At 41.2% G+C, this 13,076-nt stretch overlaps 1 protein-coding gene across 1 annotated transcript in view; it reads right to left on the bottom strand.

The window, feature by feature from the left end:
* The window catches only part of COL5A2 (collagen type V alpha 2 chain), a 210,555-nt gene that overhangs the window by 62,196 nt on the left and 135,283 nt on the right, over positions 1-13,076 (bottom strand). Inside the window, exons 9-12 of the mRNA XM_088466944.1 lie at positions 9,174-9,218; positions 8,238-8,291; positions 6,970-7,023; positions 323-376 (exon numbers count right to left, since the gene is read on the bottom strand). Of these exons, the coding sequence (XP_088323070.1) occupies positions 323-376; positions 6,970-7,023; positions 8,238-8,291; positions 9,174-9,218 (207 nt within the window). The remainder of the gene's footprint in view (positions 1-322; positions 377-6,969; positions 7,024-8,237; positions 8,292-9,173; positions 9,219-13,076) is intronic.

Below are 13,076 nucleotides of genomic sequence, written 5' to 3'. Positions count from 1 at the left end.
CTGTGCATAATTAATTGGATTATTATCAGGAAGACTGTGGATAGAAGCTGATATCAATGTGTGAGCCTGTGTCTACTCATCTCCTGAATGCAGTAGTTCTGTACTATTGGCCTGAGCTGGACATCATCCAATCTTGACTCCCACTTGCATATCCAAATAGAACAGGGATCCTCAGCAGCTCTGGCTCGTATGTGGCCAGTTTTCATAAATTATTAAATACCAGAATTTTTTTTTTAAATTGTAATAATCAGTTTTATATTTCACATGCTAAAGTAGACGAAACATATAAAACAAAAAAAACACACATTAATCCGTTACTTACTGCAGATCCTGAGAAACCCGGTTCTCCAGTTTGTCCTGATTTTCCTGCTTCACCCTTGAAAGATAGAAAATGATCAAATGAGAAAACAGAAAGTGCAGCATGGCAAAGCACATCCCTGGTGATATATAATAGAACAATTTCATGTAATAAGTTATAGAAACAAAATATCATAGTTTTGTTTTCTAGAGAATTGGATTTTCCAGAGTAAATTCCATATTGATTCATTAGTAAAATGTTCTGTTGGGGCAGAGTGTTTGAAATCAAACATTTCTGCCTTGCAGGAAACCCATTACATAATGAATAATGTCTGAAGTCATAAAAAAACCACAGGATAAGCCATATTATTTATATTACACACAGTATTATCACACAGGGTATGCCATATTATTTATATTACACAGGGTAAGCCATATTATTTGTATCACACAGGGTAAGCCATATTATTTATATTACACAGGGTAACTCATATTATTTATATCACACAGGGTAAGCCATATTATTTATATTACATAGGGTAAGCCATATTATTTATATTACACAGGGTAAGTCATATTATTTATATCACACAGGGTAACTCATATTATTTATATCACACAGGGTAAGTCGTATTATTTATATTACACAGGGTAAGCCATATTATTTATATTACACAGGGTAAGTCATATTATTTATACTACACAGGGTAAGCCATATTATTTATATCACACAGGGTAAGTCATATTATTTATATTACACAGGGTAAGTAATATTATTTATATTACACAAGGTAAGCCATATTATTTATATTACACAGGGTATGCCATATTTATATTACACAGGGTAAGCCATATTATTTATATCACACAGGGTATGCCATATTTATATTACACAGGGTAAGTCATATTATTTATATTACAAAGGGTAAGCCATATTATTATATTTCACAGGGTAAGCCATATTATTTATATCACACATGGTAAGCCATATTATTTATATTACAAAGGGTAAGCCATATTTATATTACACAGGGTAAGCCATATTATTTATATCACACAAGGTAAGCCATATTATTTATATTATACAAGGTAAGCCATATTATTTATATTACACAGGGTAAGCCATATTTATATTTTACAAGGTAAGCCATAATAATTATATTACACAGGGTAAGCCATAATATTTATATTACACTGGGTAAGCCACATTATTTATATTACACAGGGTATGCCAAATTTATATTACACAGGGTAAGCCATATTATTTATATTACACAGGGTAAGTCATAGTATTTATATTACACAGGGTAAGTCATATTATTTATATTACACAGGGTATGCCAAATTTATATTACACAGGGTAAGCCATATTATTTATATTACACAGGGTAAGTCATAGTATTTATATTACACAGGGTAAGTCATATTATTTAAATTACACAGGGTAAGCCATAATATTTATATCACACAGGGTAAGCCATATTATTTATATTACACAGGGTAAGCCATATTATTTATATCACACAGGTTAAGTCATATTATTTATATTACACAGGGTAAGCCATATTATTTATATTACACAGGGTAAGTCATATTATTTATATCACACAGGGTAACTCATATTATTTATATCACACAGGGTAAGTCATATTATTTATTTTACAGAGGGTAAGCCATATTATTTATATTACACAGGGTAAGCCATATTATTTATATTACACAGGTTAAGTCATATTATTTATATTACACAGTTTAAGCCATATTATTTATATTACACAGGGTAAGCCATATTATTTATATTACACAGGGTAAGCCATAATATTTATATTACATAGTGTAAGCCATATTATTTATATTACACAGGGTAAGCCATATTATTTATATTACAGTATGAGAACATTAAGACTGTCATCTTTCCTAAGTGTGTGTGATATGCTTAGGAATTGATGCCTGAGCTTGGACTCATTTTCCTAAAAATAAACGAATGTTAACAAATAATTGTCTCCATTCATTATGTCGACACTGAACATGTCAACACTGTATTTTCCATGTCTGTCTATCCTTAAGCCTAACGCTAATCCTAACCCATAAGGCTATTGAAAATGTCAACATTTCCTAAAAAATAATAATAAAAAAATTAAATAATCAGCATGACCCCACTTGGTTGCAGCTTTTTTTTTTCAGGGGACTGCACGCTCATTCATTCCCTTAAAAAAATTCCACAATGAGCAACCAACCCTTCAGTAGCCATATTAGAAGGGTTATGTGTAGTATCTACGGCTTACTCATTTACCTGAACACTCCACGGCTGTACTTCCTGCATTTACCCTGCCCCTCCCTTCTATGCTCCACTTTTCTAAGTGTAAGCTATCCGAATCGGCATATGAATCCAGACATACATGTTATTCGGAAATGCACATTTTACACTGAAAATCTGCATCAGACCCTTAGGGGTCTATTTGTTAAACCAAGCACTTACAAACGGACAATTTTGGGGATTTAAATCATTGGGTTATTTTTATAACCAATACACAGGGTGTTCTTTGCTTTGGGGATGCACACCCTGCTATTTCCATGCCACAAGAACACCTGAAATTAAATTTAAGTCAGGCAAAGTCAATTGAGATTCAATTATTTGAAATGGTACAATACCGTACGGTAGCCCAACAATGACAATTGTCCTGTGCACCCCTAGGAAGGGGATCACATTACAGCGTTAGAGGTAAGTGGTTTGATCAGACACAGCAGAAAGTAAACAACGTGAAGTTGAGATTCTCATCCATTAAAGTGTAGACTTCTCGCTAATTGCGACCTTATTAAACAAAGGAAGATGTTGTACAGCTATAGGCTCCTCCTGTATATGCCAACAAACTCGCATCAATTTAGGATTAGGAAAAGGTGGCAGAGGGACAAGGGATACTGCAATAAGTTTGCAACTCCCAGGAACAGAAAAGATGGCTACAAGAGTAACTGGCAGCCATTATAGCCTTCTATCACTCCTGCTCCATTCCCAGGCTTCCTGCCTCACAGACGGCTATGCAGAACAAATACTTCACACTTGAAGAGAGAGGTGATAAAACACCCAAACCAGCCTCAGCCCCTTGTCCTGGTGGATTCCATCCCAGCTCCCTACTGCAAAAATATGTAAGGACCTCTTAGCTCATGTTCCACTTTCTCTTACATGGAGCCATGTTTGACCAAGACACACGCCATCCAGAAAGCAGCCAAACACCCATCTTCCTGCACTAGCTGCTGCCCCATGCCTATTTGTAATATGGATTTGAAATTGGTAATAAACATTTAGGGGATTAGGCTTGGTGGCATAACGACCTCCTTAATTGATCCAGATACGTTGTATCCACGGCCCTGAGGCCTTAATACAAGACACTTGATAAAAATAAATAATCATTTGCAAATTGTCAAAGAACCCTCCTAGTCCTAGACCTGAATACTAAGAAGGCAATGGACAGTGTGACGTGGAGCTTAGACTATATGGGACTTAGGACCTGATTCAGACCCACTCGCTAAGGCGCAATCGCTCGCACTGAGCAATTTTCGCCCATCTGCGCATGCATATAATTCGCAGTGCACGTGCGCAAGCCATTCGTTGCGATCTGATTTTGGTAGCTCATAAGATACTATCAGGTCGCTACTTTGAGTGACAGATAGTGCCGTTTGTGGGTGGTAACAGGGGAAGGTGGTTGTGAACGGGGGAGTGGATGTGCGGACGCAGGCGTGTCTGGCTGCCAAAGCGCAGTTTAAAGGGCGTGCATAATTAGCAAAGTAGCGAGGGAAGTGGCATAACCAATAATGAATAAAATGTTTATAGTCTTAATAGACTAATTGGGGGTGTGCCAGTTCTGTAATAATCCCAATCGGGATCCGCTGTTGTACAGTCCTAGATCCACCTAACTCACCCTATCTGCCTTGGTGCTAGCGTTGGTTTCAAAATGTTGAAATTAAATTGATAATGGACACAAAGGAAAATATTTGTATATATAAAAATTGATGATGAATATAAAAACATATGTAAAAGATAAGGATTTTGTTATTTCATTATAAAAACGCTTTTAATTCTATATCGATGTTGAGTCCATGTGGTTCCAGTGTGTTAAGATTATAAATAAATAAATAGGTTACAGAGACACCTTTCCCCATTCTTCACAAAGGACCCGTTGAGGTCCGAAACGCGCAGGAAAGTCGGAGGAAGTGCCCAGAGAACTAGTCAGCAACCACCGCAACCAGTCCACCAAATATCCCCCAGCGTCCCATGTCATCAAGCGGCACCAGCCCGGCGTGTCACGTGGTCGCGGCTCAGACGGGAGTCTGTAGCTGAAACCAATGCTAGCACCAAGGCAGATAGGATGAGTTAGGTGGAACTAGGACTGTACAACAGCGGATCCCGATTGGGATTATTACAGAACTGGCACACCCCCAATTAGTCTATTAAAACTATAAACATTTTATTCATTATTGGTTATGCCATTTCCCTCTTTACCCCTTCTCCACTGTTCTCTTCTCCCATTCCCATTTCTCACCTTTTATTTGTTTACTTGTGCTTTTTCATTTATTTAAATTTTGTTTATTATTTATTATTTTTTATTTATTAATTTTATCCATTTTACACCGAGTTTTATCATTTACAACGAGTGATAAAACTCCTTGCGTATGATAAATGGTGCTCCAGCCCATCAGCTCCCAACTGTCATCTTTCAAACAGATGACAGTTGGGAACTGATTGGCTGGAGCACCATTTATGGAGGCTTTGTGAGGGGCCCATAGTGTACTCTTCAAGCCAAACACCTGACTCTTAGAACCATCCATCCGTAATGCTTTCATCTGGATGACCACCATCCAATGACTCTGTTATCTTGCCCATTTTAACCTTTTTCAAATACGGCTTTTCCTTTGACACCCAGAGTTGTCTTGTTATCATACTAAATGACACCCTGCTATTTAATGTGTATTATACGAGGAAGCAGCCAACTCAGGACATGTACGGTGTCTGCACCTCATACTACATACTCTGCCTGCGCCTTATTCCCGGGGACATCTCTACTGTGCATGTGCAAATCACCAGGAAAATGGCCGCCTCGCCATTTTCCAGGAGATATTTGCTGCTGTGCAGCACCGGGACACCATCAGACACAGGACTCCGGAGACTACGGAGAGATAAGTGTTACTTTGTACGGGTGGAAGGTGTGCGGTGTGGACCCAGAGGCCCATGTGCACCACACACCCTGCACCCATTATAGATATACCATTGTACCTGGGCCATCTGCTTCTTTTTTATCCTGGTTAGTCCAGGTTGCTTTTCTCTCTTTAGACAGTGTTGGGTATCTATGTATGATATCTCCAGTTTCTTGACAACCTAACACATGGAATAGTCATCATTTCTTAAAACAACAGCAGACCAGGGCAGGACTGGTCATCCGGTGCTTCTTGCAAATGCCAGAAGGGCCAGTGGCCTAATGGTCTGATCCAGTCTAAAAGCCTGACCGAGAAGTTTGGCTTCTGGGCGTTCTGCTTGGCTGAGATACTGAGACATGGGGGCGTGCCGTGAGGCCTGATCCCAGTGAAGCCATGCCCCTTTTGCGCGAGCATGTCTACAGCAGGTGCAGAGTGGGGTGTGCCTGGACTGATTTAGAGCCCCAGTTCATCCCTGCAGACTGATGTGTTTCTTTGGAAAGCTGATTTTTTTATGCCCATTTTAAACCCAGAATTTTTTGGAGAGAAAAATCCAAACTCGGCGTGCAAATTCGAACCTATCCGAGCCTGCACATCCCTAATAAAATCTGATATATATATCTATAAGATGGAAAACATCACAAACATGCTGAATAACACGTCAGACATTTGAGAACATGCAGAATCCTTGGCTCATCCATCATAACACTGACAATATCGTTTACAGCATAGTCCCCTACATTCTATGCCCTTCAACTCTTCCATGGATTATGTTTCTCATTACATCTTATCTCTGTGGGGCTCTTGCCCAGTGTGCTTTCTGTTTATCATTAACTTTGACACTACTAGTATGACCTGCCTATTCAGTTTGTTGGCATCTGGTTCTATATTTGCTCTAACATTTGCTTTGAAACTAATACTAATCAGTTGGATTATTATTATTGGAAATTAATGTTATTGATGTAAATGATACTATAGGAAAATTACATGATTTTGGCTATATTTTTACCAATTTTGTAAAGAAAACCAAAAAACTTGAGGGTGGTCTTACCAAAACCATAACCAATATCTGTAAAAGTAGGTTTAGCGGTCATTTAAGGCTACTATCATTACAAATGAAATTAAGTCTACATAAAATGATAAAGATGTAGCCCAAAGCCGCCTACTAGTGCTGAAACACAAATGAGGTGACAGGGATATTGGCTGCTATTAGATCAGACTAATTGTGTATATAAACTCATTTATTTTGTTTTGTCTTCCCCAAAATCTTTCCCAGAATCAGCCACTGGGCAACATTCGGACAATTACAGAGATGTTAAAGTTGCGACTTTTCTAACAATAACAACTCAATGACTGCGTAAAGGTAAAACTTCAAGTGATCTATAAATTGTCCTATAAATAAAGTACTGTATCATCCAATATTTTGGAGCAATTTAAGTTCATTGAAACAAAATGATTAATTAATTTCATAAAAAAATAACTTACATCTTCACCGGCTTTTCCTGCCGGTCCCTCGGGGCCACGTGGACCACCAGGACCCTGAACACCAAAACAAAAATAAATATGAGTTGTCACTGTTCTAACAAAAAGATGATACAATACCCCAATAATGCATCCTGCCGATGCTGCTTCTGATGTACTAAAATAACACTTTAGTTGACAATTTTGATAAAAACTTACAAAGACTCTTAGGGGCAGATTCAATGAGGGCTTTTAGCTCCAGGCTTTAACGCCCAGAGCTATTCAATTACAAGCCAATTTCCGAGCATGGTAAGCCTGCGGCTAACACACGTTATTCCATAGATTTCGTGTTAAGTGTCTGGAGCTATGGGGTTACCCTGCACTTTAAGCCCCAGAAGGTCCACTCAACTTATATTTTTCCTCACAGCTCCTGAAGCTGCGAGGAAAAATCTGCTTTAAGCGCACCCCCTGCTGCTTACTGTGCAGTCATAATTAAATAACTTGGGGCAGAGCTGTAGCCGTGTGGTAAACTCCTTGGCTAATTGAATCTGCCCCTTAAGTCTTTTTTCATTTCATAAAAAAAAAGTCTACCTGCTGCATTTTACATACATACGTATACTATATGTCACAGCATGAAAAACCTTAACGCATTATTCCGTCACTGCCATGGGGGAACACTCGCGACCTTGATGGTGCACAGCAATATGTTTCTTCCGTGATCATGTAGTAATTTTCTACTTGCAACTCTTTGGTCACTTCTGAATGTACAATTAATTTACCATAATGTTGTGCTGAGATGGGCCTCACGCGTTTCACTAACATGTGCACCCAACAGGTTTTATTGGAGGCAACTTCATGACTGTCACAACTAATGACTGCTAAGAGTTCAATTCAGCTATAGTATTATGTGAGGAGGTTATTGTTAGAATTGTTGTGTTCTTCTAATTTTTATGCACCCCTACCAGGTATTTACTAAAGACATCCACATTCTCTAATGTTCTTCTGTATTGTGTGGATTTATATTTGTACAGCAGGTCCAGCTTGATGTCTTATTGGGGGCATTGATTTATCTCTTATATATAGAAATAAAGAATTTGTAAAGTATAAAAAATGTATTTGTAGCTATATGTATTTGTAGCCTATTTAGAAACACATCAAATATTCCTGTACCGGTTTCTTGTTCCTGTCTTTATTTCTTAAAAACAAATGAACAAAGTCTGTTTTACTGTGGGGTATTTCCACACTTATACGGAGGAATCCTGCCTTTGTCTTTGGTTATTTTCATTACTTACCATAGATCCCGGCTCTCCTAGCTCTCCGGGGGAACCAGAGGGACCCATACCACCCTAGAAGGAAAAGAAAGAGAAGAAAAGCTCTATCATTTGTTTTACAGTCCAATATTATACATCGGGACATTCCACCATTTCTTATTTATTTATTAAGAATTGTTTATATAGTTTATATTTAGTCATTCACATCAGTGTCTGCCCTAATGGAGCTTACAGTCTATATTCAAATACCACATACACACACATACAGTATACACTAGGGATACTTTTTGTTGTCAGAAGACAATTAAGCAACCAGTATGTTTTTGGATTGTTGGAGGATACCTAAGTACCTTCACACAAACAGTGTGAATAGATAGCATAGATAGGGCTTTGGTGGGAATCAAACCCAAGACCTCAGGTCTGGACGGCAACAAACTAACCATTCCGCCACCCTGATGCCCAGGGGGGAACTGATAGATGCAGGGGGGAATTCCAATTAGTGCGGTTATCTTGCACCCTCAAGTTAGTGTGGCTATATGCTGCACTTATGGTACCTCTGGACTCAGGAATTTTGTTCGTAGCCCTTTAGGGCTGCAAACAAGATGTGAGTTTGGCGCCAGTCTAAGCCGCGAGGGGGGAGAGTGCCGGCATTTATACACCGTTGCAATGACAACTTGCTGGTGTGAGATAATCACGCTTAGTTGTCTGTGCTATAACTCCATAGTACCATTGTCTACCATGTAACTTCAAGTATCACATAATCTTGGAGCAATATTGTATAGACCACAGCTTTTTATGAAGTGGTTAAAATGTAGCCATAAAATAACTATTCTATTGCTATAGCATTATGCTAGCACATATAAAGCAGTATAAATGCAGTATAAAATGTTTATCGTTACGTCTCTTGGTTTTTCTCTTTACCAACATTTCTATTCATAATCTTATATGACCACTTACCGGGTTGCCGGGCAGACCTTGCGGACCTCTTGGCCCAACTTGTCCCTGAAAAACATTATTAAGAGCCACAATTTAAAATGCCCATAAACATTCACTGACAAATATTCTAAATTATTTTTGAGGTTTTAAGGGGGTTTTCTGCCCTCAGCAAAATATACATTGCTCAGGGAACATCAATGATCACCCAATAACCAAGCCAAAAAAAGTGGTCTGACCATAACAACTAAAAAGTTCTATTTCGCCATTTTCTATTGATATAGAAAACGATTGTTTTGCTGGGGTTACATCGGCATTTTGCAGAGTTGCTTGTGTCGATGTGTAATATTGGTCTTTTTAAACTGTTCTCAGAATAAGAGTGAAAGGGAGCAGCTGGCTTTCACATCACATAGCTTCCTACGTATACTGCAAGGAGGTCACGCTACATATCAGAGATGGACATGCACTCTATTCTGTAACGTGTGGTCTCTATCTATACTCCCCAGGCTCTGGCCTGAAGGGAAAACATTCTTAGGCTGCATTTAATAAAATGAATTTAATTGAAAGATTTAATTGTGTAACTATTTAGGTTACTAGATTAGTTCTGGATTGTCACTATGGTTTGTGGAGGCCTGACTGCCATGTTGGGAGATCTGAGTGGCATGTTGGGAGATCTGAGTGGCATGTTGGGAGGTTTGACTGGCATGTTGGGAGGTCTGACTGGCATGTTTGAAGATCTGACTGGAATGTTGGAAGGTCTGACTGGCATGTTGTGAGGTTTGACTGGTGTGTTGGGAGGTCTGAGTGGCATGTTGGGAGTTCTGACTGGCATGTTGGGAGGTCTGAGTGGCATGTTGTGAGGTTTGACTGGTATGTTGGGAAGTCTGAGTGTCATGTTGGGAGGTTTGACTGGCATGTTGGGAGGTCTGACTGGCATGTTTGAAGATCTGACTGGAATGTTGGAAGGTCTGACTGGCATGTTGTGAGGTTTGACTGGTGTGTTGGGAGGTCTGAGTGGCATGTTGGGAGTTCTGACTGGCATGTTGGGAGGTCTGAGTGGCATGTTGTGAGGTTTGACTGGTATGTTGGGAAGTCTGAGTGTCATGTTGGGAGGTTTGACTGGCATGTTGGTAGGTCTGACTGGCATGTTGTGAGGTTTGACTGGCATGTTGGGAGGTCTGTGTGGCATGTTAGAAGATCTGAGTGGCATGTTGGGAGGTCTAACTGGCATGTTAGAAGATCTTAGTGGCATGTTGGGAGGTGTAAGTGACATGTTGGGAGGTTTGACTGGCATGTTGGGAGGTCTGCGTGGCATGTTAGAAGATCTGAGTGGCATGTTGGGAGGTCTGACTATCATGTTAGAAGATCTGAGTGGCATGTTGGGAGGTCTGAGTGGCATGTTGGGAAGTCTGACTGGCATGTTGGGAGGTCCAAGTGGCATGTTCGGAGGTCCGAGTGGCATGTTGGGAGGTTTTACTGGCATGTTGGGAGGTCTGCGTGGCATGTTAGAAGATCTGAGTGGCATGTTGGGAGGTCGGAGCGGCATGTTGGGAGGTCTGTGTGGCATGTTAGAAGATCTGAGTGGCATGTTGGGAGGTCTGAGTGGCATGTTAGAAGATCTGACTGGCATGTTGGGAGGTCTGGGTGGCATGTTAGAAGATCTGACTGGTATGTTGGAAGGTCTGGGTGGCATGTTAGAAGGTCTGACTGGTATGTTGGAAGATCTGGGTGGCATGTTGGGAGGTCTGAGTGGCATGTTAGAAGATCTGACTGGCATGTTGGGAGGTCTGAGTGGCATGTTAGAAGATCTGACTGGCATGTTGGGAGGTCTGGGTGGCATGTTAGAAGGTCTGACTGGCATGTTAGAAGGTCTGACTGGCATGTTGGGAGGTCTGAGGTTTCAGAATAAATAATGTTTCATTAATGTTCTGGAGTAAGCTGTGTAGAAATGGGGCACCTATGATAAAGTTGAAGACTTCCATGTACCACTGTCCTCACAAGGTAACTGTAGCGTACCATAGGGGAGATTTATCAAATCTTGAAGTGGAGGGAGATAAAGTACCAACTATTTGGCTCTGTCATATTATTTCAAACAACCTATAAAACGACAGTTAAGAGCTGATTGGTTGGTGCTTTTTATCCAAGCTTTGATAACCCCATGTTCCCTACAATGGCTGTCAGTGCTCATGTTTCTAAATGTACCTCTTACTGTACTTTGCCTCGTTGCCTGTGTGTAGTGTCTGATCCTATTGTTCCCCATCCACCCCTAGTCACAATCACTCTGCAGCCTTCTCAGGAGGTGCCAGGAGAGAAACACTAACATCTTCCTGGTGCCTGGACAGCCCCTCCCAAAATCCCCCATTCCTAGGACCGCTTGGCTTTTCTCTAGCAGGGGAGGTGCGTAAATAGCTGCGGTTATAAAGGGCCTCTGTACCAGGGGGAGGGAGTGTGAGATTGTTCCTGTGTTGTCTGAGTAGGGGTGGGTCGCTTATTGCCCCCGAGTCTAGAGGCTACAGGTAAAGTCCCATCACAATGGCCTGCCTTTGGAATCTCCGCTGTAGCAGACTTGGAGCTGAGGTTCAGCCTTACATTGGGCAGCATAGAGAGTGCTGGATCGTACATGAGACAGCAAAAGCTCAGGCTGGTGTGCCAGGAAATTGGCTCAGCTTATCGGAGTGTCTCTGCCAGCAGTATGTTCACCAGCTGCCAGCTGTTGCGGAGTGCTGGCAGGCGAACGGGGAACGCGCACAGACATTGTATCCCATGGTGGGGCCACAAAATGGACAATGCTTGCTGCCTGATTACTGGATGAGTTGATTGGAGTAGCTGTGCCACACTGACAGAGGCATTTTACTAATAAAGTCCCCAAGAAAACATTGCACCTGATCTGTATTTCCCCTGAGTTGTGCATATGTGACATTTATATCAGTATAATGTTTATGAGATCAGTTGTGATTACTGCCATACAGTCATTTATTCACTTTGCCATCTCGGCTGAAATATTTACTGTGCACTGGTCCTGCCTTGTTACTAAATGCACATATCGGAGACGTACAGAAAATGGGCATGGGTGGGCATGAACAGCACATAATGCATATTTTTATACTGAAGTTTGCAATAATCTTACAGTATAAAGCTGGGATTCTTGTCCCGTCCACACAGGTTTGCAACTAATTTCTATTGTTTAGTTCTACCTTTTATAAACCTTCAGCTAAGAGCTTATTACTGCCAGAACACCCTGCTGAAAAGCAACGAGAAGATCCTGTTTTCCCCTCTATCTACAGTACGTTGTCTGTCGATATGAGAAGCTTATGTGTCCAGCTGTAGTTCCTTGTACTACAAAGCACCAAAATTAATCCAAGTTTGTGAATTGGCTCTGAGTTCATTCTATCATCTCCGCCAGAGGAATTTTCTGGAGAAAAACTCTCCCTACATTTGATCAGGCTACAAATCTTGCCAAACACATTTACTGACCGTCGTTTCCCTCATCTCTTCACTTTCAGGCTCCACATTTAGGGGGTCATTCAGACCCGGTCGTTAGCGCCGATGCGCTCGGACCGGGTCGATGGCCCCCCACAGAGCATGCGCATGACGGCGCCGGTGCTGTCGTGCGCATGCGTGAGACCCGCTACGACCGACAGCGCCGGTCGTAGCGGGTCTTGATCCAAAAGGGGCGAGCTGTCGATGTTGATTGACAGCTCGCCCCGTTTGGAAGGCGGGCCGGGGGGGTGGCAGCCCAAACGGAGGCGTTCCCATAGGAACGCCTACCCTTTGGGGGCGGCCCCACTGACATCACTAGTGATGTCAGTGGAGAGCTTCCGGCTCAGACAGAGCCGAAAGCTCTCCGGGGCTTACGACAAGGGAAACCCTACCCTAGGGTCTCGTCGTAAGCCCCAATGGTCGCGATGGTCTTGACCATCGTGACCA

This window comes from Taudactylus pleione, unplaced genomic scaffold (genome assembly GCF_031769625.1).
Source record: "Taudactylus pleione unplaced genomic scaffold, aTauple2 ptg000067l, whole genome shotgun sequence".
Taxonomy (NCBI): domain Eukaryota; kingdom Metazoa; phylum Chordata; class Amphibia; order Anura; family Myobatrachidae; genus Taudactylus; species Taudactylus pleione.
Note: the sequence above shows the minus strand (reverse complement) of the source record. Positions and strands in the feature narration are given on the sequence as shown.